The following is a 21,914-nucleotide window of genomic DNA, read 5'->3' as shown; positions in this document are numbered from 1 at the left end:
CTCTTCATTGTCAAGTTGCAACAGGTAACATATTCACGTACAGCAAAGAATGGAAGAATCGTCTGATTTCCCCACGCAGGATTTCGTTTCATGGTCCCAATTTAAGCATCTTTATGCTCAACCGCAACCTGCTGAACACTCGTAACTTAGCCATTCTGTGCCTTGCTGCACCACGATGCAGTACGTTTGGCCTTGCGTTGATGGTTTCGAGGGAGTTTTTAAGAATACGGCAGACAACCTGGATAAGGTCGTTCCCAAGGTGGCTTGTTATCAGAACCACGTCAAAACACGCTACACACAAGATACGGTTAGTTCAACAACAACAACAGCAACATGTACAAGAACAACGACCAAGTTCAGGAGGCATGACCAGAAAGGGAAGGGGCAAGAGACTTCCAATGACCACGGAGCAACACGGACGTTCAATACGGTCACGTGATAGAGCAAAGATCAAGAGATAGAGAGAGAGAGAGAAAGAGAGAGAGAGAGAGAGCTAGCAAACGTACCGTGTCAATCACAACAACAACAAGCCCAAGAAGCAGCGCTCTACTTGCGAGCATGCCTCCAGTATGCTAGAGCCGGCGGTGTCACTCACTACGCTAATAAAGACACCCACTCGGCTTTGTTTCTCTAGACAAAATGTCAACACAATCTAAAAGAAATTCTGTGAGCTAACGTTGCTGCAGAACACAAAGACAGTTAATCGCGGCCAACACTAAAGGTATCCGAGCCAACGACAAAGCTCAGAACACGATTAGATTTTAAAAAAAAGTCGAAGTGCGCAGGGTCAACCAACATAATAATTAATTAGATCTTTCTGAGAACATCGCATTTATGTTCGGTCAAATCGTTCTTTTATTCGTCGGGATTGGCTCTCTCCGTGTTCAGCAGAAAGGTAAACTCACAAATGTTTTTTTAGCAACGTTATTATACGCAAACAAGAGGACAAACTACCTATTTCAGGTCCCACACTCTATCTAGAGAAAGTGGGTGCCTGGCTTCTAAGAAGGTGGCGTTGTGAGCCAAAGGAGTGACAGTTCCCAGACATTCCCTGAGCGTGGTTTCGGTGTGTGAAGCAAATTATCTCTACTTTTTTTTTTATTTCCTTCTTATGTTATGATCATAGGAAGCCTAAAAGACGCCGGGCGTGGGGCGAGTCCCTATAATCTTATCATCGCTCCGCAGGCAATGTGATGGCGTAATTAGTCGATAAGAACGCTTAGGAACAAACTGTGCGGCAAGAAGCATGAACACCATAAGCCACGCCATGCCTTTGTTAAGACGTCTCTGGGTATACGGAGTGGAAGTTCGTCTGCTTCTTTTGTGGTGGTTGTGGTGACGTCAGAACGCCGAGCTCCGATTGGCTCTGATTGAAGAATAGTGGGTAGACGTCGAAGCAAGCCGCCTTGAGCTGTGTCCACTATTCTTCAATCAGAGCCAACCAGAGCTCGACGTTTTTCTGACGTCACCTCAACCCCTGCAAACGAAGCAGACGAACTTGCACTTCGCACAGATTCTCAACCCGTTTGTATCCTGGACTAGATTTCCGTTACGGAACGTTTTTTACGCGCGGCACAAACCTGAAGCAAAACTGGAGTTTGCTATCTAGCGTTTTCATTGCGTGTTTTAGGGACGCTGGCTACAACGAATCGACCACAACATTGACAATTGTGCACGCAGTGCAAAGCAATATTAAATAATCTACCTGGACACCGAAAGAAGAGAACAAACTCAGGACAAAGGGACGACGAACTTATCTCATTATGTTCGTTGTCTCTTGTACTGAGTTTCGTCTATTTCTTCTTCTGTCAGCTTTGCCAACACGTTCTGCGGTTAATAATAATAATCTATGTTAACATGGAAGTCTGAAAATAGTATTTTGAAAAGAAAAGAAGCTACGAACAGGGATTAGAAAAAGGGGCCGTTCTTGGGACTTTGACGCATCGGAGCAAGCCCATAGAGAATCCACTATCCTTACAGAGCTACCGGGTAAATATAATAGAACGTGGAGACAACAGTCCTCACCGGTCTAATGCGTTTCCTGAGACTATTTTTGAGTAGATTTGAGCTCAGTACGTCGCGAGCCAACAGACGATTGCCGTGACGTTACAAGATAGTGCTGTTTTTCCTGCTATGTTCATTATGACGTTCACAGCAAGAAATGCGTCACCGCGTTGGTCTTCAGCTAACCCTGCATCATGTTTAAAACAGATCATATTTCACCATAATGAACACTGCTGTCTAGACTTTCCTTAGACGTCGCACGCCACTTAAACGAGAAATAAAACGGGATTTGACACCTCCCCCTTAATTCTACATTACCTAGTGCTAACCTGGGGTTCTTAACGAGCATGCTGTAGTAGTAATACGCGACAGCACGGTAAAAAGTAAGCTCTGGTGCGTGAATCACCCTCGAATGGCGACAAACACAATATTTTAACTAACCTGATGTCTTAAGACGCTTCCTCGGAGAGAAGGAAAACATCTTCCGCAAAAAAGTGATGATCTGATAACAGACCAGAGTTTTTTTATTTTATTTAACTCAAAAAAAGAAATTGACCAGAAAGACACAAAAAGGAATTCAATGCATTCCTTTACTTAGACACGTAGCCTTTTCAGTGCTAAAGATGCTTTGTCTCCAAGAAAACAGTCACCTGTCCTTATTAGGCTACTTTCCTGTTTCGTCTAAACTTGAATCTGACGAATAAAATACACTAACTCGTTCTGAACGGACAAGGTTCGTCTGGGGAATTCGTGTAGGAAAGGATGTCCCTATCTTCCCCAGGCTTCCCTAGCGGGGAAACGCGGGCACCCACCTCGTCGGTCTCGGAGCCGAACAGGAGCAGGTCGAACGGGATGGCGGCCACCACGTCGATGATGAACCAGCCGCGCAGGTAGTGCACGGCAATCTTGCCCGGGTGCGAGACCACTTCGTCGTTAGAGTTGACGTACGTGGTGCGGAAGTTGATCAGGATGTCGATCATAAAGAAGATGTCCACTGCGAGCAACGAAGGCGGCGAAAACTCCGGTCGACAAAACAGCGAACGTCGCATTATACAAAATATTTCCGGAAGAGATGAGGAAAATTGTAAATTCTACAACATGACTAGCCGGAAAAAGAAGCACGGTTCAAAATCGTTACAATTAGTCCCGCGACGTAAATATTGTGAATTTTTTTTTTTTTTTTTTTTAAGTGAAAATGAACTTCGTGACATACAAGTCCTAATCAGACGCTCAAAAAAAAAAAAAAAAAAAAAAAGACTCTTTTCATAGGTTACTGTCTCGTTAAACGCCAAGAGCTTCCTGCAAGTCGTGAAGATCACTCGCGTGCAGTTGGTGAGACACTAGACGCACATTCCGCGCTGTCTTGCCTGTCCTTTAAGCCTCAGTCACACTATCGTACGCAATACGGCTGAAGTAACTGCGGACATGTCTTAAGCATGCTTGAAACATGTTTTGTTTACACAAACGTATACTTTGAGCCAGCGGCGTGGACTTTTCACCTTCCCGGGGGGGGGGGGGGGGGGGGGGGGGGGGGGAAGGGGCAGGTTGAGAAGTTTTCCGGGGGGGGGGGGGGGGGGGTTCCCCGCAATCGTTTTTCACATCGGCAATTATCAGTAGTTTATTTGAAACAGAGATTTAAACGGTTTCTTTTCGATCGATTATGTTCTCTTTTTTGGTATATCGCCAGGCGTCCGTCCCTGTGTGTCAATGTCAAACACCGTGCAAGCGTAGCCGTGCGTTCATCGCGGGTACCACGGCGTCTGCGCCGGCGAGCACAAATCTGAAAAACAAAATGCTTGTGCCAGCTGCGAAATTGTTGGGGTAGAACCCAGGTTCCTGTGCTTCTGATGTATGTATTCACTTGGCCACGAGTCTTTATTTTCTCTTTAATACATGAAAATAAAGCCTGCGACTGCAGAATATCAGGTCAAACGCTCATTAACAAGACAACTAAGGATCATGGCCCAAAGGGGGGGGGGGGGGGGGCACGAGCCCAGATGCCCCCCGTAATCTACGCCTATGCTTTCAGCATGTCATGCGACAATTTTTGACCGACCAATGCGACAATGATACAAGGATGAAATACAGATCAGACAGTGCCTGCACACTGTCTTTTGTATGGTGTATTAGTTGTGTGACCGCGGTTTCATTTGACACACCTTGTAAGAAAACTGGACAGAAACAAGGCCTGTGAAAGAGATGACCGATGTCAAAAGCGCTATAGCGTGAAACATATTTTAGCTGCAGAATTTTGAGCTTAGTACATAACCAGCATCCTCGAAACAGTCTTCTTTTTTTTTCTAATACAATATTAGACTTTTGTGCATAGTGGCCTTTGTGTCTCATAACTGACATTAAGTAAGGGGGCACACATTTGCGTTCGAGCCCGATCGACTTCGTTGCAGTCGCTTGTAATCCGCTTCTAAACCCCAGAGTATACGTGGCACTCACCCCACGTTTAATTGGCTTCGTTGGCTCGTAGCGCACTCTGCGCTCCATCGCACGATGAAACGGAGTATAAAAGAAAAAACGTCAAACTTGTTCTAAACGTTTTTTTTTTGTTCTTCTAAACTGCAGCTTTACTAATTGGCAATAAAAACGTGTCTTCCCCTCAGGGAGAGACAGACACACGAAACACCCTTCTTGTCATATACCCTGGCGTCGAAAGGAGGAGTCTGGAAGAGCCAGCGTCTCGTTGGAAGATTGCCAACAGAGTTGATCGAGTATCACCGCATTTGCGTAAGCGAACGAACAAGAGATAACAAAAACAAAACACACAGAAAATAAAACGGCAGCACCCACCGATGAGATCGATGACGACGATGGGATCGTCGCCGTACTTGCGGTTCCTTCGGGACTCGGGCTTCTGCTGGTCGAGTAGGAAGGCAGCCACGTAGGGCGTGAAGATGGCCGTGTAGATGACGAGCAGCAGGATGATCCAGTCCCAGACCGCCTTAAAGGGCGAGTAGTGCAGGATGGTCCACTTGTGGGTCCGGGGCTTCTGCAGCTTGTACTCCGGCAGCACGTCGGCGCCCAGGGACAGAACCTGCGCCCAGCGTCGTCAACGTTGCCGCTGCGCGTCTCTACACTCACTCGACCTCCACCGGGCCACTTTGGCGACGTCACACTACTGCGGCACCGCCCTCCGCCTACAGGCTGGTTCACGCACTTGCGTTTGACTACGACCGTCTATGCCACAATCGGTTTTTAAGCCTCTTAGAATTCCCTACGACCGGCTGTGCTGCTGCACAGCCAGTCTTAGACAATCACAAGAGGCTTACAAACCACCTAGAGCATAGACAGTCACATGTGAACTAGCCCTTTCCGGTCTTGCGACACCACGCTGCAGCGGCACCGCCTTTCGCCTCGCCCCTTTTGTGACGTCACGTGCAGTGGCACCACTCCCCGCCCTAACCCTCTTGTGACGTCACGCTGCAGCGGCGCCACCCTGTCGTCCGAGGCATAAGCCAGGATGACGATGTTTCGTTTTTTTGCGACGTGCGGTTAATGCTAACTTCGATCACACGGGGTTTGTGGCGTGTTAGCTTCGCCCACTGGAAATGTCAATGATTACCAATCCTCATCGGCTGACTAGATAACGACGTCCGACCAAATCTATCGTCTTCCGAGTTTTTATTTGGGAAGGTTCTGGTATGGTGCTGGGCCCACAGCAAGGTCGGTATGCGAGCAAACACCAGTTGCGTTGTGCGGATTTGATCGGTTTATGTGGCGTACTGCGCGAAATGTGCAGATTTATAGCCATCTTACATGGTTTTTGAGACGCAGCATCATTGTGGCGTTTGGCGAGTTTTCTATCGTCATGATGTCTCATGATCTAGCCCCTGTGCCTTGCGAGTCGTTGAAAGTGACCAAACATGCAAAGTGATCCTAGAAAGTAACTCTGCAAGACGTCTCACACAAACTACCTGGATACGCTAAGGTTGTTTTTGTCACTTAGGCCAGGCATCGAGCATACTGATCAGGCGCTGTATACTGACCGGGCGTACCCACTGCATGGGAATTTGCCGTTTTCTAGATTACCGATTTGAGACCTTCGGGGGTGGAACACGCGCTTCCAACGGACACTCGCGCGTTTAAACCAGACTGTTCTTTGCGTTTTTTTTAACGGAAAAGCAAAAAGCAGAACACACTCCCTTTCAATTTTCTAATAAATTATTCTTCAATGAGACTGAAAGCATTTGCCCTATCCTTCCAAGCGATGCTCGCATGTACGTGTCCTTACAAACCGTCACATCTGCTAACATTTGGGTCTACGGAAGGACTTTAGTGACAAATGAAGCACTTTGAATACTTTGATAGAGGGCCGTAAAGTGCGCCGGACTATCAGTCCGGACGTCTAAACTGGCAAAAAAAAGTCCCAAACCAACTCACAACTTAAAAAAAAAGTCTGGCCTTGTAATTGTCTACATTTCAAGCAACAAGTCACATTATGAAGTCGTCGTCCAACTCTCGAAGAGAGTAACCATACATGAGATTGTTGCCAGGGCTGGAAGGAATTACGAAACGGAGCTCACCAAAGCACCTTAGTCTCGGAGAGTAGCCATTTGGATGTGGTGGACAAAAATTAAAAAAAAAAGCTCCAATCAACTATAGCTACATTTTTTTTCCTTCATAGAACACTCCTTGTAATGTTGTGAAACAAACTTAATCTTCTGTGTAACTGGCTCCGTAGATGTCTACACAACCCATCCCTCTAAACTAAAGCTCATGTTTCGACACAAGAAAACAACAAACGCCAGAGCTGAGCACAGCGTTTCAAGTGTTCAGTGTTCTAGAGGGGGTGTGTGATGAGCGATCCCGCGACCAGCCGAAGAGGACGAGGAGGAAGAAGACGAGGTGGGGGCATGCGAAGAGCGCGAGAGGGGATTCGGGCGGTTGACAAAGGACGGAGCAGACGCGACCAGGCCGGACCTCCGTCGGCGTGACCAGACGTCAAGAGGCCCGACCCACAACCCACTTCTCACGCAGTCCGGGCGCCAACCTTCAGGAGGTAGACAAGACTGCATGCGTGGCGCAGTTGAACACCCGCTGCTACTCCGTGCCACAGACGTTCTGGGCCTGACTCAAGCCTTCGGCCAACGCCCAACTGCCTCATCGCTACGTCCTTCGGCCCAGACCTTGGCGGACACCTGGTCATAGGCTGCCACCGGCGTACGGGGCCTGATTCAAGCCTTCGGCCATCGGTCAACTGCCTTGTCACTACGTCCGGACCTCGGCCCTGACGTCGTAGACCCCTGATCATCGACTACCACGGGTGCTACGCCGCAAGGACTGAAAAGTCGTGAGCGAGGGACTTTTTAGGGGACACTCAAACCTTAACATTTGTTGAAGTGGTGTAAATAGTTGTGTAAATATTCTTTTTCTATATTTCTACAGTGCAATGTGAATTATCTCATAACGCATCATCGTGTCTTCTGTCATTTCTTTACCATATCACGAACCTCACGACAGGGTGTCTTCGGTTCACCATACCGGTAGATTGTCTCCGCACTCTGAACAGAGTTACAAAAGCGAGCCCTCGTTCAACGACTGCGCGAAATTCGGAGACCTTCTTAGCGTTCACGCCAGACTTAACTGCGCAAGCTACGTCACGGTGTAGATTACACCACATCCGACTCAGCCCTTAAGCTCTATAACCCACCCTCGGACAAAGGTAATACGTTTAAGTTTACTTATTTAACACTTTTATGAAACGAAAATAGGAAACTCCACTTCAATGTACTTCGTGATTTAGCGAAGCAATGCCTCATTACACGACCTCTGCCGCTTCCGTTGATATAGATAGTCTGGCAAATAAGACGTACAGAGTGAAGGTATATCTTTATTATACTATTAGTAAACATTAACTATAAATTTAGCTGATTTTACGAGGTACATTATTTCGTTTTATATAAGTTCAAAAACATTTTACTTTCAGTGTATCGCTTCTTGCCCACTGCCTCTGGACGCCTAAAGCTGGCGGGTGCCGAACTTACCTTTAATGCAATATGAGATACGGTTAAAGGAAGAGAAATAAAGCGTGTTCCAGATCTCGAATTTTCTCGTCAGCGGCGAGAGGGTGTGATTGAACGAAGGGCAAGCTCCAGTGCAGCGTGACGTCATCAGTCCCAAAATGCAACAAACCCCACTCTTGAAACGGAAATCGTCATCGGAAGTCGAAAAGAACGAACACCACAATGGCACACACAAATGAGTGGAGGCTCGCACACACGGACCGCACAGAAGAACGCACACAAAAGGCGCGATATAGAAGCGACACCAGCAGCGGTAGCAGCGGCAAGCAGCGGCGGCAGGCAGAGTGAGGAAGCATGCAAGCAGGCACGGCGCGCCCGTGGTGTAACAAGAGACAGCAAAGAGGAAGGAAGTGTGACGTCACTCCAGCCATTTAGAGGCACAGTGACCAAGAGCGTTTCGTTATCGGAACATTGGCCGCGGCAGACTCGTCTGGTGGACTGGTGCCGGTAATAGAAAGTAGACCACAATAACAGAGTTGGGCGTCGTGGTCTGATGATACAGCTAGCGATTTATTCCGAGACTTCTCGCTGGGGCACGGCAATACAGTCATAGACTTTAAGGGGTTCGCATTCATATAGAACCATTGACAGCACGCAAGAAAAAGGGGGGGTATGTCGACTTATAAAATCGTTCGGCACTTCGCGATCATTTTTTTTTTTTTTAAATTGGTGATGATGAGCTTTGACAAGTTGCTCAGTGACAATGTTTTGTCACTTGCCACGATCGTACTCGCCTCACCAATTGCAGACATTAATAGTCCACCATTTTAGTTTCTTGAAATGAGGCTTTCCGTGAAAGATTACGTCCCGTGAATGGTCCCTGTGCTCTCGCTCCGGATCAAAGATTTTGTGGGTACATTAACGTCATTTTGAGTCGAACTAATTTTATTTTACTTATTCCTCGAACGCCCGCGTTCTGGCGACGTCGGGTGCTACGAAAAATGCCATTACGCTAGAAGAGAAGCGGTCGTCTGGAGAAGAACATGCAGGCTTATACGAATCATTGGATCCTCTGAAAGCCGCGGAAGAGGAACTTGTAACTCGAAATCACGTTAATTTGATGGAAAGATGCAAGCATTTACGTTCTTTAAAAAAAAAAAAAAAACTTTGGGTTACGTAATTTTCTTAAAAAGCAACATCGGTAAAAAAAAAAAAAGTTCTTTTTTATTTAGGATTTTGACTGTTTTTAGCTAACACAGTGTTCCTGAATTACAAGAAATAATTTTTTTTCCTCGGTATTGTGTGTAGTTTTATAAATACAACAGCTCAAGGTTTGGTTTCGGGCGTCTACGGCAAAACCGAAACTGTCTGCTGGAGGGATGGCAACACTGATCGTAATAAGTAAGGCGGCGACGTGACGTCATCGTGGTGCTGCGGGACGCGGTATAACGTGCGGAATCGACCGCAGGCTCCACCGCGACGTGACGCCAAGGGGTATTGCGCCAATGTTCCTTGACAAAAAAGCTAACCCGCTTCCCGCCCGCTAAAAAAACAGCTGGTCGCATCATTAAAATAGCTTTTAGTGGAGTGCGCGACTTCACTTTCACGTAATATTTCGGCTGTGATTATATTCCGTGCCACTAAAGCATTACCACTCATTTATTTTAGTCTCGTCTTTGACCGCAGTTTCTCTCCCTCCCTCCCTCCTTCCCTCCCTCCTTCTCCCGCAAGAAGTTTTGAACCATGCGTCTCTTTGATAGGAGAAGTTATTTTTCCAGCTGTTATCCAGTTGAAATATAAATGATAAAAGATTGTGCCCTCCCCCTCCCCCCCCCCCCCAAAAAAAAAAAAAAAGAAGATTCGGTGTTTTCTTGAGTTTTGATATAGAGAAATATGCTTAAAACCTGCTCAATTAAGTTAAATAACGGTGAAATTTGTTTCCTAATAATGAGATTAAAGGACATCCTTCGTTTTTCAGGAAAAAGCAGGGGAAGTTAAAAAAAAGAACGGTTAATGGATCGAATGAATTGTTTCTAATATAAACTACAATCAAATTCGGTAGGAATCCTTGAGCAGTAAAATGCAAAGACACGCATCTTGTTCTTTAGAAACGTTCATTCCAATTACGCTTTAATTATGTTTTCATGTCGTCGCTCATCAGCATGTTTCGCTCACTTGACTCTTTAATATCTGATAAATGACGACTGCCATGCAGATTTTACAAACGTAGAACAAGCAGTTTCCAAAAACAATAGGATACCACCGCAACAGGTAGCACCAAACAAATATACGTCATAATATCAGCATACTGTACCTGACATAAAAGACAATGATCAACCATGGAGTCACAATATCCAGAAACGTTTTACCCAAACATCTCCGCTGATGACCAGCTGTGTGATCTCAAATCCGCGTTTGTATTATACAAGGTAAACTGAAGTCTCTCAGTACTTCCCTTTTCTGTTTTCAACACTTCGATAACACGCATTTAAACTAAATTGAAAGTGACTTCAGTCAGCAATAGACAAACGCGACGAAAATTTAGTTTGTTATAAAAATCGATGGCATCAACAATTGGAACAATTGTCGAAGTTATACCTATATTCACGAAGGAGCTAAATGAGACACATTGTTTGTTTTTTGTGTCGTTTTTCTGCGAGCAGGTTTGATTTTTGATTAAACTGTGCTGCGGGGGATTAAAAATAACAATACTGAGACCAGAAATACGACGCGACCTACACAAATGAACTCAATTGAGCTTATTTACCTAAGTCGCGTCGTCTTTGTAGTTTCAGTGTCATTATTTGTAATCCTCCAAAGCACAGAAACTCATTTCGTAAGACCGTTGAAGAGTCGTTGGTTCCTTTTTTGCCCAGTACCTGAGTATTGCGGTGCCAGACATTTAATTCATTTTCTAAAGATTAGTTAAATATATTAGTTAAGCATAGCTCTAAAAATGAATATAGGTTTAAAGAACCGAGGTCATTTCGCCTTCTCTACGAAGCAATAAAAGAAAAAAAGGAGGGCATTGAGGGTAACCCGATGAGCCAGGCTGTAATCTTGCGAGTTGAAGATGTGAATCACTTACTTCTCACATTCGAGAATCCCCTCGCACAGGCTGTGCGTGTCTCTCATTCCCATGCGCGGTTTCACACGCCGCTGTCCGCTCCTTTGGGTGCTCCCTGTCCCCGAAGGTTCATATTCCCTCACACTATCACGCTATGTTCGGTATCTGGGCGTCGTCTTGAATATTATAAAACCGAATCCGTCCTCCCGAGTCGGAAACGAAAGCTGTGGTTTCCGCAAGGCAGGGTTTCACAAGAAAACTTATGAATTCACAGGATCTCACGTTTGCGTTATAAGGTATTTGTAAACTTTGGGGACCCAGGACACGTATAAAAAGAAATCACAAGGGCGCCACATGTAATCCCGAATGGCGAACGTCATGACAAAACACAAACCAAAACACCAAAAGACATTACTTGTGCTGGACGACCGCGAAAGACAGAAGCTGAAATTCGCAGCATTTCATTGGGAGTTTTCGTTCGCACTAGCTAAACAAACATTAAACATTGCTCGCATAATAATATCAAGTACAACTTGTATGCCAATTTCCTTATGCTTGGAACATCACAGCGCGACGAGAAAATGTCGGTGAGCAAAGAGTACCGACGAAGACCGACCGCGAGTCTCTGAAGAACAGCTTGTGATACGTCCACAAGTACAGCTGGTTGTTTGTCCACCTAACGGCCACCAGGGTAGACATTTCTAACGTCAAATGCCTACATGTTAAAAGGGAGGTTCTGACGAGTTGGTTGCTCATGATATGCAGGGGGAAGATCGCATCCGCAAAACAGTTACTCAAGTCCACGCACACAAAAGAAAGACACTTACGCAGCAGCGCTGCATAAGAGTGTCTTTCTTTTGTGTGCGTGGACTTGAGTAACTGTTTTGTGGGTGCGCTGTTCTTCCTATACAAAATGTCTACAGTCGCACAACACACGGTCCAGATACAACACAAAAAAAGAAAAAAAGAAATCACAATATCCATCCATGCAACGGGAACCCTGACCACAGACCCCGTGCCAGCGTCGCTCACCTTCGGCGGCTGCCACTGCTGAGCCCCGTCGCAAATCTTGTACACAATGTACGCGAGCGTCCATCGCCGCTGCCGGCGGGACCTCACCACCACGGCGGGACTCGGCGACCTCCCGATGACCCCGGAGTCCAGATCACATCCGTACATCGCGCCTGAACCAACCTTCCTCCTGAGAGAGCCGCTCACGGCCACGCTCGGCTCCACCCGTCCGTCCAGGTCCCATTCGGTCCACGAGTTTCGCATATCTCTTTCGGTGTAAAGCGCCTTGCTTCGCTCACAGAAAAACGCTACGATCAGCCCTCAGACGCTACAGCTCATGAAATGAGCGGCGCCAGGTCCGAAGGGGCTCCCGCCGTCGTCAAGGCGATCGGAGGAGCGTGTGAAGCCCCGAGGTGAGCCGTCACGCTAGTTTCAACGACGTCAACACGTGTACACCACTGCTTTTGTACCGCCGGGGGGCTTACGTTCACACTCAAGGGTCGAACACATAAGTCGCGTGAGAGTAAGCTTCCGCACCCCGCCCCTACCCCACCTTCAAGTTTGCCCGTCCACGAATCGCTCGAGACAGATCGGGCCACACGCTAGGCCCTAGAGACACAAGCGGGACCTGAACCTGTCTCGACACCGGTAGAAAGCAGCTCGAATGAGTCCTTCAAATAGGCTTTTTACTAAGAAAAAAACACACAAAAACACAGTCGTTAGAACAGTTTCAAAAATACGGGGCGTGGCAGTCCCCGCGCACCTTAGCTTGCACTGACGTCGCATTAGCTTCCGTTGCGGTGATCCTGCTGCTGGTACGTAACAACCTACGTCGTTGTTACGTACGTAACAACCTACGGCACACGCTTTGCACTAACCAATTTGTTTTTCCGGGCAAGAAGACGTAGGAATGATTATCCTCGTATGGTCCGATAAGGTACCATGCAGGGCATGTACGGCCGCTCTCCAGCCAATATGGTTGCGGCCTCAGTCCATAAGCACGCCGAAAAAGAGAACAAGAATCACGACGCAACACGCGCGAAGATAAGAAAGCCATTCCATGCGATGTCAGTCGCCTACCTGCGACTTTCAATGGTGTGGAGGGATTTCAGAGTGTTCAATCGCGAGATTACGCTCCTCTAGTCCGGGAATAACGAAAGCAGAAATAATCAAAGTAGAAGAAACTGCTGCGCGGACGTTACTGGCGAGCAGGGGAGACGATGCTCGCTGAATGGCGATGGTTACGTATTTCAAAATGTCATACACGAAAAGAGGAGAAACATGGGCCGCGCATAATCTCGATCAATCCAAGTAGCGTTGTGTGTTAAGAGTCTTTTTTTATTTCCACACTTTACGTTGGCTTCGAGAAGCGCCAGATCGCGTAGTAGAGCGCGAAACATTTATGTATCCGTTGTTTTGTCAAAGTGTGCATAAAATGTGCGAAGCGCGGTCGGGTTATCACAAAGATGCGAGCGCCAGTTTCCTTCCTTTCCATCTTACAGTCGAAGCGTCGTCCTAAAGAAAAGAAAGCAGTTCTTAGAATATGCTAATGTAAAGCGCAAACTTTGGTTGTAAAGATTTGACTTCAACGGAAACCGGTATGAATATATTTCCCAGAAGCGCCGCCGCGTTAACCGTGTGGCGGAGTTTCCGCGGGTAATGCTTGCTCTTCGACTATCGTATTATTCTTTTTTTGCCATTCCCTCTAGTCAGGACTTGCAGCGGCAGGACAGTGTGAACGCCTGGCATCAAGACTCTCGGCATTTCTTCTAGTATGAAACACTTAAAAACTCAAATAGTTAGCAAGATATCTCTAATATAAACATAACTCGCTTTTTTCCATCCTTCTTCCTTTATTGATTTTACAATTAATTTTTTTAAGTGATTATCCCGAACCGGTACCAGGTATCTTGATTCATGACACCCATTTTATTCAACATTCAGTGAAGCCCAGACACTCGAAACAATAATAATAAAAACCCAAGATGCCACTTACACAAAATAGCTAGACGCTTCGTGCCGTTGTGTGCTGTTTAATATTTCATATTGTTTCGGACCAACGACAAGTGAGATTATAATTTACACCAGAAAATAGGACAACTAAAACATACCCAGCCGGGCATTTTTTTTTAAATTAAAAGTACACTCGGAGCAACAGTTAAAGGGTTGAAACATGTTGTATCCTCAGCGCAGTACGAGAGGCTAACATCTCTTTATTCAAAATTGGTTAGCACGATAGGCCTTTCTCAGCCTCCAGATATAAATCCAAATTTCACAGTTGTAGAGTTTAAGTAAGCTGAGTCGTCTAGAAGTGTTATGATCACGTTTTTTGTTTTCTTTGCGTACTATTTTGTGCTGCAATTTTTTCATACTTTTTGAAATTATATAACGTGATTGCCTGTGACAAAGCGCTTCTTAATGCTCTTTACAAGAGAATGTAAGAAAAATTTATGAAGCGATTCCTTGAAATAAATATGAACGGAGCATTCCTCTCGTTTGCAACATCGGTTGGAAATCCTGGGGGTTCTCGGCACGTTAGAATGGAAGCCGAGTCTGAGATATTTGTAGTTTGTGTACTTTTTTTTTGTTCTGTAGCTTACACGGTTTCGGGTTTTCGAAATGTTGAAATATAGTTTGCTGATCTAGGACCTTTGGTGTATTTTTTGTTTCGTGTCCGCTACTGCGATCGAGGTGGAAAACATTTTTAGAACGATTCCGTACATCTTGATAAATATACTAATATGTATGCTCGTCCCTTGGTGTGTTAACGTACTTCAGTGTTTAAAGTTTCAGTTTATTGCACTTGAAGCAGATACGCAGACGTACACTTCCCCTGCACGATATAACTGAATATAAAACCTCCAAAACCGCCGAACTGTGTCGCCGCGACTATAGTGTGGACAGGAGACCGGCTCTGACGCACTGAAGTCGAAATCGAACACAGAAGCATTTGATGGCGCTTCGTTCATCAGGTGTTGCCTCTACCTTGTTGCATTTACAGCTGTTATAAGACAAAAAATAAAAAAAAGAAAGAAGAAAACACTACTTTAAGGAAGTCAAACGACCAGGTGTCGGGATAAGATATGCTATGTTCCGTCGAGAACGAAACGCATGACCACTTAATATATACGCGTTATGTACGCATTAGGATATTGCTGAAAAAAAGACGTATAATAAATACCACAGCTCTATAGATACGAAAACTAGCGATTAGATCGCGCGGCGTAATCCACCTAAAATAGGGCCTCCAGTGCTGCATCTGCTTTTGCTACGTCCAACGTGCAGCCGTTACACAGAGATGTAAACGCCAGTTACGACCTGTGCGTTTTTGAGTAAAACTTACTGCGTTACAATCGCTTACTACTAATTAACTACGACGAGACGCATCCACGGGGTGCTACGTCAAAGCGAGGTTCACGGCTTTGCGTCGCGGGCACACCACTAATACACCGTACAAAAGACAGCCTGCAGACACTGTTGAGGCCTTCCTTGTGTGACGTCACATGGGTCACACAAAGCCTGTCTGCAAACACGTTGGAAGCACATAAATGCATAAAGCAAACTAGTTTCGAACGTGCTTGAGGCCTGACCGCAGATAATTATGTCGTCATGTCTGCGGACCGTGTATTTTATATAGATGTATGAGCAGTGGGACTTGAGCAACACGTTGTAACGGGGTCGGTGGCACTGAAAGGCAACTGCCTCATCATTTCCTCGTGCCAACATGCATTTCGCAGTGTTTAATGTTCCGAATCCTCCTCTACTTATTCTGAATCGAAACAAAACAAAAAATCAGGCGCAAACTGCTCCATTCTCTACAGCAGCTAGCTCTAAACGCGATAGGGCCGCCGTCCCCCGAAATGCTCACCGAAACTGAAATCATTCGGAGAGCTGCAGCTACACATCGCTGCCGGAGCAGAAGCCAAGCGGCACCGCAGTAGCGTCGAGCTCAAGGCCGGTCGAAGGTCGACGCCACGTACGGGCCAGCCACGTTCGCGCCGCCGCCGGGACGACCGAGGCGACGGCTACCGTCTACTCTCTTTTCGTCGTGACTTGGCAAACGGCAACTGTATACTTGCGAGCCGATCTGCAGGTTTGAGGGAGGCACGTCACCACAACATATGATCGGGGTGGCCTCAGTCGTCGCACACCATCGATCCGTTGGTGTGATTGGTCGGAAGGCGGCCTGTAGCGTTTGCTCTTTGCAAATTTATGGTGAAACGATGTATAATCGAGTTCTTTTTCGTTGAACCCTGACTTGGTGACGTGAAGCGGAGGATACTGACAGCAACAACGCGTCTCCTGAAAAGGGTGCACCGCCTCAAGCGTCTAAATTATGTGGGGAAGCCAAACGCAACGGCGCAGGGGAAGTGGTCTGCTGTTCGCAGCGGATGCTCAAAGGCAGCTCCCATTTTTCACCCGCTAAGATCATACTAATCGTGGGCAATTCACGTTGCTAACGTGAATTAAACGCACGCTGTAAGCTATACTCAGCAGAAAGCGACTCGTTTATAGACGACAGTAAAAGCCAGTAAAAGTTCGATTTATTGGAAACCTTGAGAAATATGATCACTCAATGCCACTTTTTCGGGAGTATAAGATATAAGATATATAAGTTATTTGTAAAACAGATAATTACCCTAAAAATATAAATCATTATTTTTAACATGGCCAGACAGAATCAATCACTATTTTTAACACGTGTCCAAAAACCCCAAGACACTACAGTGCACGATGTAGTCATTACGTAAAAAGCAAGGTTCGTACAAATTATGGCTTCCAGCAACTTTCATGTCTCATTCCAGACATTGAATACAGACCCTACCATAGCTTAAATAGTGCGAAACAACGGTTCCTTTCGGTCATTGAGAAATGACATTGTAACATATATTTTAAGTCTCTCATAAGCTGAAGTTCCTATCCCGGCTTCTGAGTTGCATTCATTTATATGTTGTATATACGCCCGTTGGTAATAGAATTAATTTCAGTGTTTGTTTTGTTTTCTGCTGAGTACTGTAAAAAAAACTAGGGGCTGGGGTCCCGTCAGAAGACAAGTTTGTCTTATTTTATCCAAGCCCCCCAGACTTTTCTTTCGTCTGTAATAAAGACTACATACATATATAGATACCCCTCCTCTCCTTGTCTCGATCAAGGTGAAATGCCAAGCGGTCAAATTAGGACCAAATATCTAATCACGCTATTTCGTTACAACCTTACTTTGGCGTGGCAATAAAATAAGATAACGCAGACGCATTATAAAAAAAAAGTCCCGTGCAATATTTACACCATTAAGCGTTTGAATGTAAAACAATAATTATCCTAAAAAACCGCTTAAAATATTTACGATTCAGTAAAAAAACAACAACAAATAACTCATGTAAGTCATAAGATATACATATCAAAGGGAACAGCCCGTCATGCTTATTTGACGCACCTTCGAGTTATTAGAAAAAATATGGTATAACTGGGGCTAGAACTCGAAGTTTAGTTCCAGTATTTTATCTCTTCCACAAATTGAGAACTCATGGGGACAGTACAAATCACTGCTCCCGTTTTTAGGCTCCCCGCGAGTTTTGAGATTGATTAATGAAGAGATTGAGTGATTAATTAATTTCTTTATCCAGTTACCCTTAAGGGCCCCAACAGCGGATACACATAAGGGGGAAACACAGAAGAACAAGTATCCAACGCATAACCGAGGTACAAATACTGACTGAGATTGAATTAACCTTTGAAGTTGTTAAAGGAAGTCGTGACAGCCACCTCTTAATTACGCGTCCCACACTACACCTTTGCACATCTCTATTCTTGCGAACGAGACCCTTCGTAACCTCGAAAATGTCCGCATTCAGTCACAGGTTGCGAACAAGAACAAGAACAAACGAACGCGACAGCGCGTATGTCTCCCCCCCCCCCCCCCCCCCCCCTTCTTTTCCCCGAATAGAAACTCAGCAACGAAAAATAAAAGCGCCGTTTTATTTCAGAACTCCCTCCATTACCTTTTCTTCTCTCTTTATTATCCCCGCCTCCTCGATAGCTTATTTTAAATTTCACTTCTTCCTTTATTTATTTTTTCCTCGCTCAGGGAAAGCGACCGCGAAAAGGAGGAAAAAGCAGCTAGCATAGGAGACCCTGCCGCCGATCTTCGTTGCGAGTCCGTGTACTTGCGTGCCCGTCGTCGCCGCCGGTGCGCGCGGCGAAATCAGATCGATGACGAACTCTTGGAAATGGAGAGAGCAAAAAGAAAGTAAAAGAGAAAGCGAGGGTAGGGTTTGGATCACGCAGCACCTGCCCCAAACAGGCCCCAGGGCCAGTGAGGCGACGGTCGCTGCCTTCCGTAGCGCCGTGCCGGGAAGATAACCCCCTTTGGGACAGAGAGAGAAGGAAGAAAAAAAAAAATCACAAGATTTTGACGTTTTAGTTTTAGTAGGTCGAGCTATTAACCTGTTTCCATTGCTTCGTTTTTTCTTAAAATATATATACATTTATCCTTCATTCATTCCTCTCGTTTCCAAACGAGTGAACTCATTGTGAATGCGCACGTATCGGAGGGGAATCTTAGTGAAATTGACCGTGCAACGATTTGAAGCCACTTAGTGAAATGTGAACGTGCCTATGCGGTACGAATGGGAGCGGTTCGGCGCGTGTTGATGTTTTCTTGGGTATCGGCATTATAGGTGTGCCATGTCGTTAAATCGGTTGTGATCGGGCTGAGAAAATCAGAAACATTCAAAGGTGGAAGGTACGGCAAAACTAAACTAGAGATAAAAAAAAAAAACATTCAAACGCGGCTATTGTGTTTATTTAGTTACCCTTATTATATAACCTTAGATGTATTTGTACTTTCTAATATGTATAAGAGTAGTACCCGTTAACGACCCGGAAAAATGCTTAATGTCGTGGCCTCGGTAAAGTGAAGGAGCAGGGCATTTCGATGTCGGTGGATTTTTCTTCAGCAGGCTCCGAGTGTGATTTGTCGAGCGATGTATCATCAGCGTAACATTTAAACAGATATGTCTAAGTCACTAAAAGTAAATAAATACAGTGATATCAAAATAATTTAGGCAAGCGAGCTGGTAGGGGTTCATTATTAATACCTCTATGTTTATGGGAACAAACCACGACACGTGATTTGTTCCTATAGACACGTCTTTACTTGCTACTCGCTCAAACAGTAACTGTGCACTACCTCAATAGCAACGCGTTACTTTTCATGTGTTTTTTTTTTTTTTCAGGTGATGGCTGGTGACAGAACAGCTGATTAAGACTGCGAAGTAAGCCTACAAATCCAGACGCGCTACGGCTGTCTATAAGCAGCTTCTTGATTCGAGTACACTGCTCCATCACGCAACCAGAGCACACAGAAATAGAATATTGTGACGTAAAGTCGGTGGCGAAGGTTTGCGGGACGGGGGAGCGTCAACCGAGGTGACTTGCTGCGCCTTCTGAGAGCTCTCGGCCGCTCTCAAGACCAGCGCTTTAAAACTGCGCATGCCTTCGTGCTCGCAGTCACGTCTCTTTTACTCGCTTCCGTCCGACGCACACGAGGTCACCGGGACCGGCGCAAGGTGCAGCTTTGTCGGCCGTCATGCCGCGCGTCTGACTCAGCCACCGAGATGGGTGACGGAGCTCGCATGCTACGGATAACATTTCGCGGCTCCTTGCGCCAGTCCTTGTTATCTCATGTGCGTCAAAAAAAAAAAAAAAAAACATGATTACGGGCACGAAAGGAAGCACATGCGCAAAGCGTGAGTCTTCAGAGCGGCGACGCGCCGTCAGAAGACGCAGCCAGCCGTTTCTGCTGGCACTCCCGTACCCGTTACACTTTTGCTGCTGACTGCGCATGATCTTGAACAAAAATAAATATTTTTACTCGTTTTTACAATCTCGGTCGAAAAAAATGTAAAAGGGCAAACGTTTTACGTGCTACTTACAGCTTGTTATGTGCAACGCGAGCAGGGTTTGTAGGGGCACTAAAACTGAAATTCCATGCTAAAAAGAAAGAAGATAAACCTTGAGAAATCGGTGTTTATCGGGGATTGTGTTTAAAACGCGTGACCCGAATACTTCGGAGGCGTTTCCGTATAAGGGTTCTGAAGCGATAAGAAGCCTCACTGACAGTTCATTGGGAGCTGTGTTCGGTGTCGACGTAACAGCTTGAGCTGTGGGCAAAGGCATTCTTCACGTGAAGCTTGGGTAATTCGGGGACAACTCCAATTCGGGGTTTCTGGTTTTCCCCGATTTCTATAAACCGGCATGGGAATTAATTTTCGGGGTTTATCGGTATTTACCGAAAACGCGGAACTAATTTTTATAATTATATTTAATTATAATATATAATATATTATTAATTCACATTATCTGATATATTATATATTAATATATATTATATAATTATAATTAAAATAGTTATAACTTGAAACCGGAGAGTTAGTATGTACCTCTTAAATTCTGCCTTGTTCCTCCTAACCCCAACTTGTAATTCTTCAACGTTTCTCCCCACGTTCATTCTTCTGCAGGAAGAAAAAAAAGGCTGTACCATTCAGTCCCTTCCAACTCTAACAAATGTTGTTCCTCTCCCGGGAAGCATCCTTTTCCTTTTCGAAAGTATTCCTATCTATAAAATAAAGATCATCAGCAATTGCTTCATCGAATTTTTTGCTCTTAGGCGAATTCAACGATTGCTTTAGTTACACCTTAGATCAAATAGTTACCAAAAGCCACCAGTTTCCACGAATCCATGAAGATCGCACCGCGCGTTTATGACCCTGTCTCACGAGGCCTCCTCCCCCCTTCCCCCAATAAACACAGCTGGCAGACGTGCCAAATAAACATCGTTAGAAACCGGGTAAAGGGATGCATGAAAGCGCTTGAACCACCTAGAACGGGCCTAGGTTCGCGCCACAAGTCCTGTCTAGACATTCTCCGTCGTTCAGCGTCACCGAGCGGCGACATTCAAACATGTTCATGAGCAGGCGGTATTGATTGTCGGTTACAAGTGTGCGATATCGCAGACTGCAGGGTTAACACGTCTGCTACCAGTGTCTGTTTTTGGCATGCGTCGGGGCATCAAACCCGGTCACCGTCAATAGCACGGCAACCACTGTACTGCAGGGAAAAACATAAAAAAAAACTAGTAACACACCACGGATCAGAAAATGCACTGACCCACCGGCGCCATCTGCAGGTAGCCTCGGAACTGCGTCTAACAAAACTGAAAGTTTGAGTCTTTCTTTTTTTTTAAGATCAAATCTACACAACTATTTAGAATATATGGTCGCTTATAGCAATGTTAAACAGTACTTGAAGCCCAAGGTCAAATAATATTGCGTCAAAAGCTTGGAAATAAACGCAAATTTGATGCGTTCCAGGGCTACACGTAAGATGGTGCCAGTGTCGTCTCTCGTCATAAACAGCTTTGAGAGATCAGAGCGCGTCCGTTGCTTTATCACAGGGGTCTCAAACACGCAGACCGCGGGTTGCATGCGGCCCGCGACTTGATGGAATGCGGCCCGCGGGCAACCGGCGACGAGTTCCGGTTCCCATACGCTAGAAATGGCATGCGCAATAGCGATCTCATCTCGTCGATTTATTTTCGCTCAAAAAGTAGCCCTGCTCTTTTAACGTATTCACATAGTTTATAATTATCTGTGCTCATTTCCGCTTTGTTTCGCTTTATTTTTTGTTGCCCAGATTTTTGTAACGTACAACAATTCCGGTACCAGGCTGCAAGCGCCAGCAGTTCGCTGAAGGATGCATTTCGGCTGCGCGAACTCTCGATCAGTTTGGCATTCTCGCCTTCCAAAAATATCCCCATTAAAAGACAAGTATTTGTTCAGTGTTGTAATAAAAAAAGT

At 45.6% G+C, this 21,914-nt stretch overlaps 1 protein-coding gene across 1 annotated transcript in view; it reads right to left on the bottom strand.

Annotated features, from left to right (window-relative positions):
• The window catches only part of LOC8027481 (potassium voltage-gated channel subfamily H member 7), a 107,570-nt gene that overhangs the window by 46,235 nt on the left and 39,421 nt on the right, over positions 1 to 21,914 (bottom strand). Inside the window, exons 4-5 of the mRNA XM_042294362.1 lie at positions 4,807 to 5,050; positions 2,817 to 2,998 (exon numbers count right to left, since the gene is read on the bottom strand). Coding sequence (XP_042150296.1) covers positions 2,817 to 2,998; positions 4,807 to 5,050 — 426 coding nt within the window. The remainder of the gene's footprint in view (positions 1 to 2,816; positions 2,999 to 4,806; positions 5,051 to 21,914) is intronic.

This window comes from Ixodes scapularis, unplaced genomic scaffold (genome assembly GCF_016920785.2).
Source record: "Ixodes scapularis isolate PalLabHiFi unplaced genomic scaffold, ASM1692078v2 PGA_scaffold5__190_contigs__length_132052651, whole genome shotgun sequence".
Classification (NCBI taxonomy): Eukaryota; Metazoa; Arthropoda; class Arachnida; order Ixodida; family Ixodidae; genus Ixodes; species Ixodes scapularis.
The sequence above is the reverse complement of the archived record's forward strand: the minus strand, read 5'-3'. Positions and strand labels throughout refer to the sequence as shown.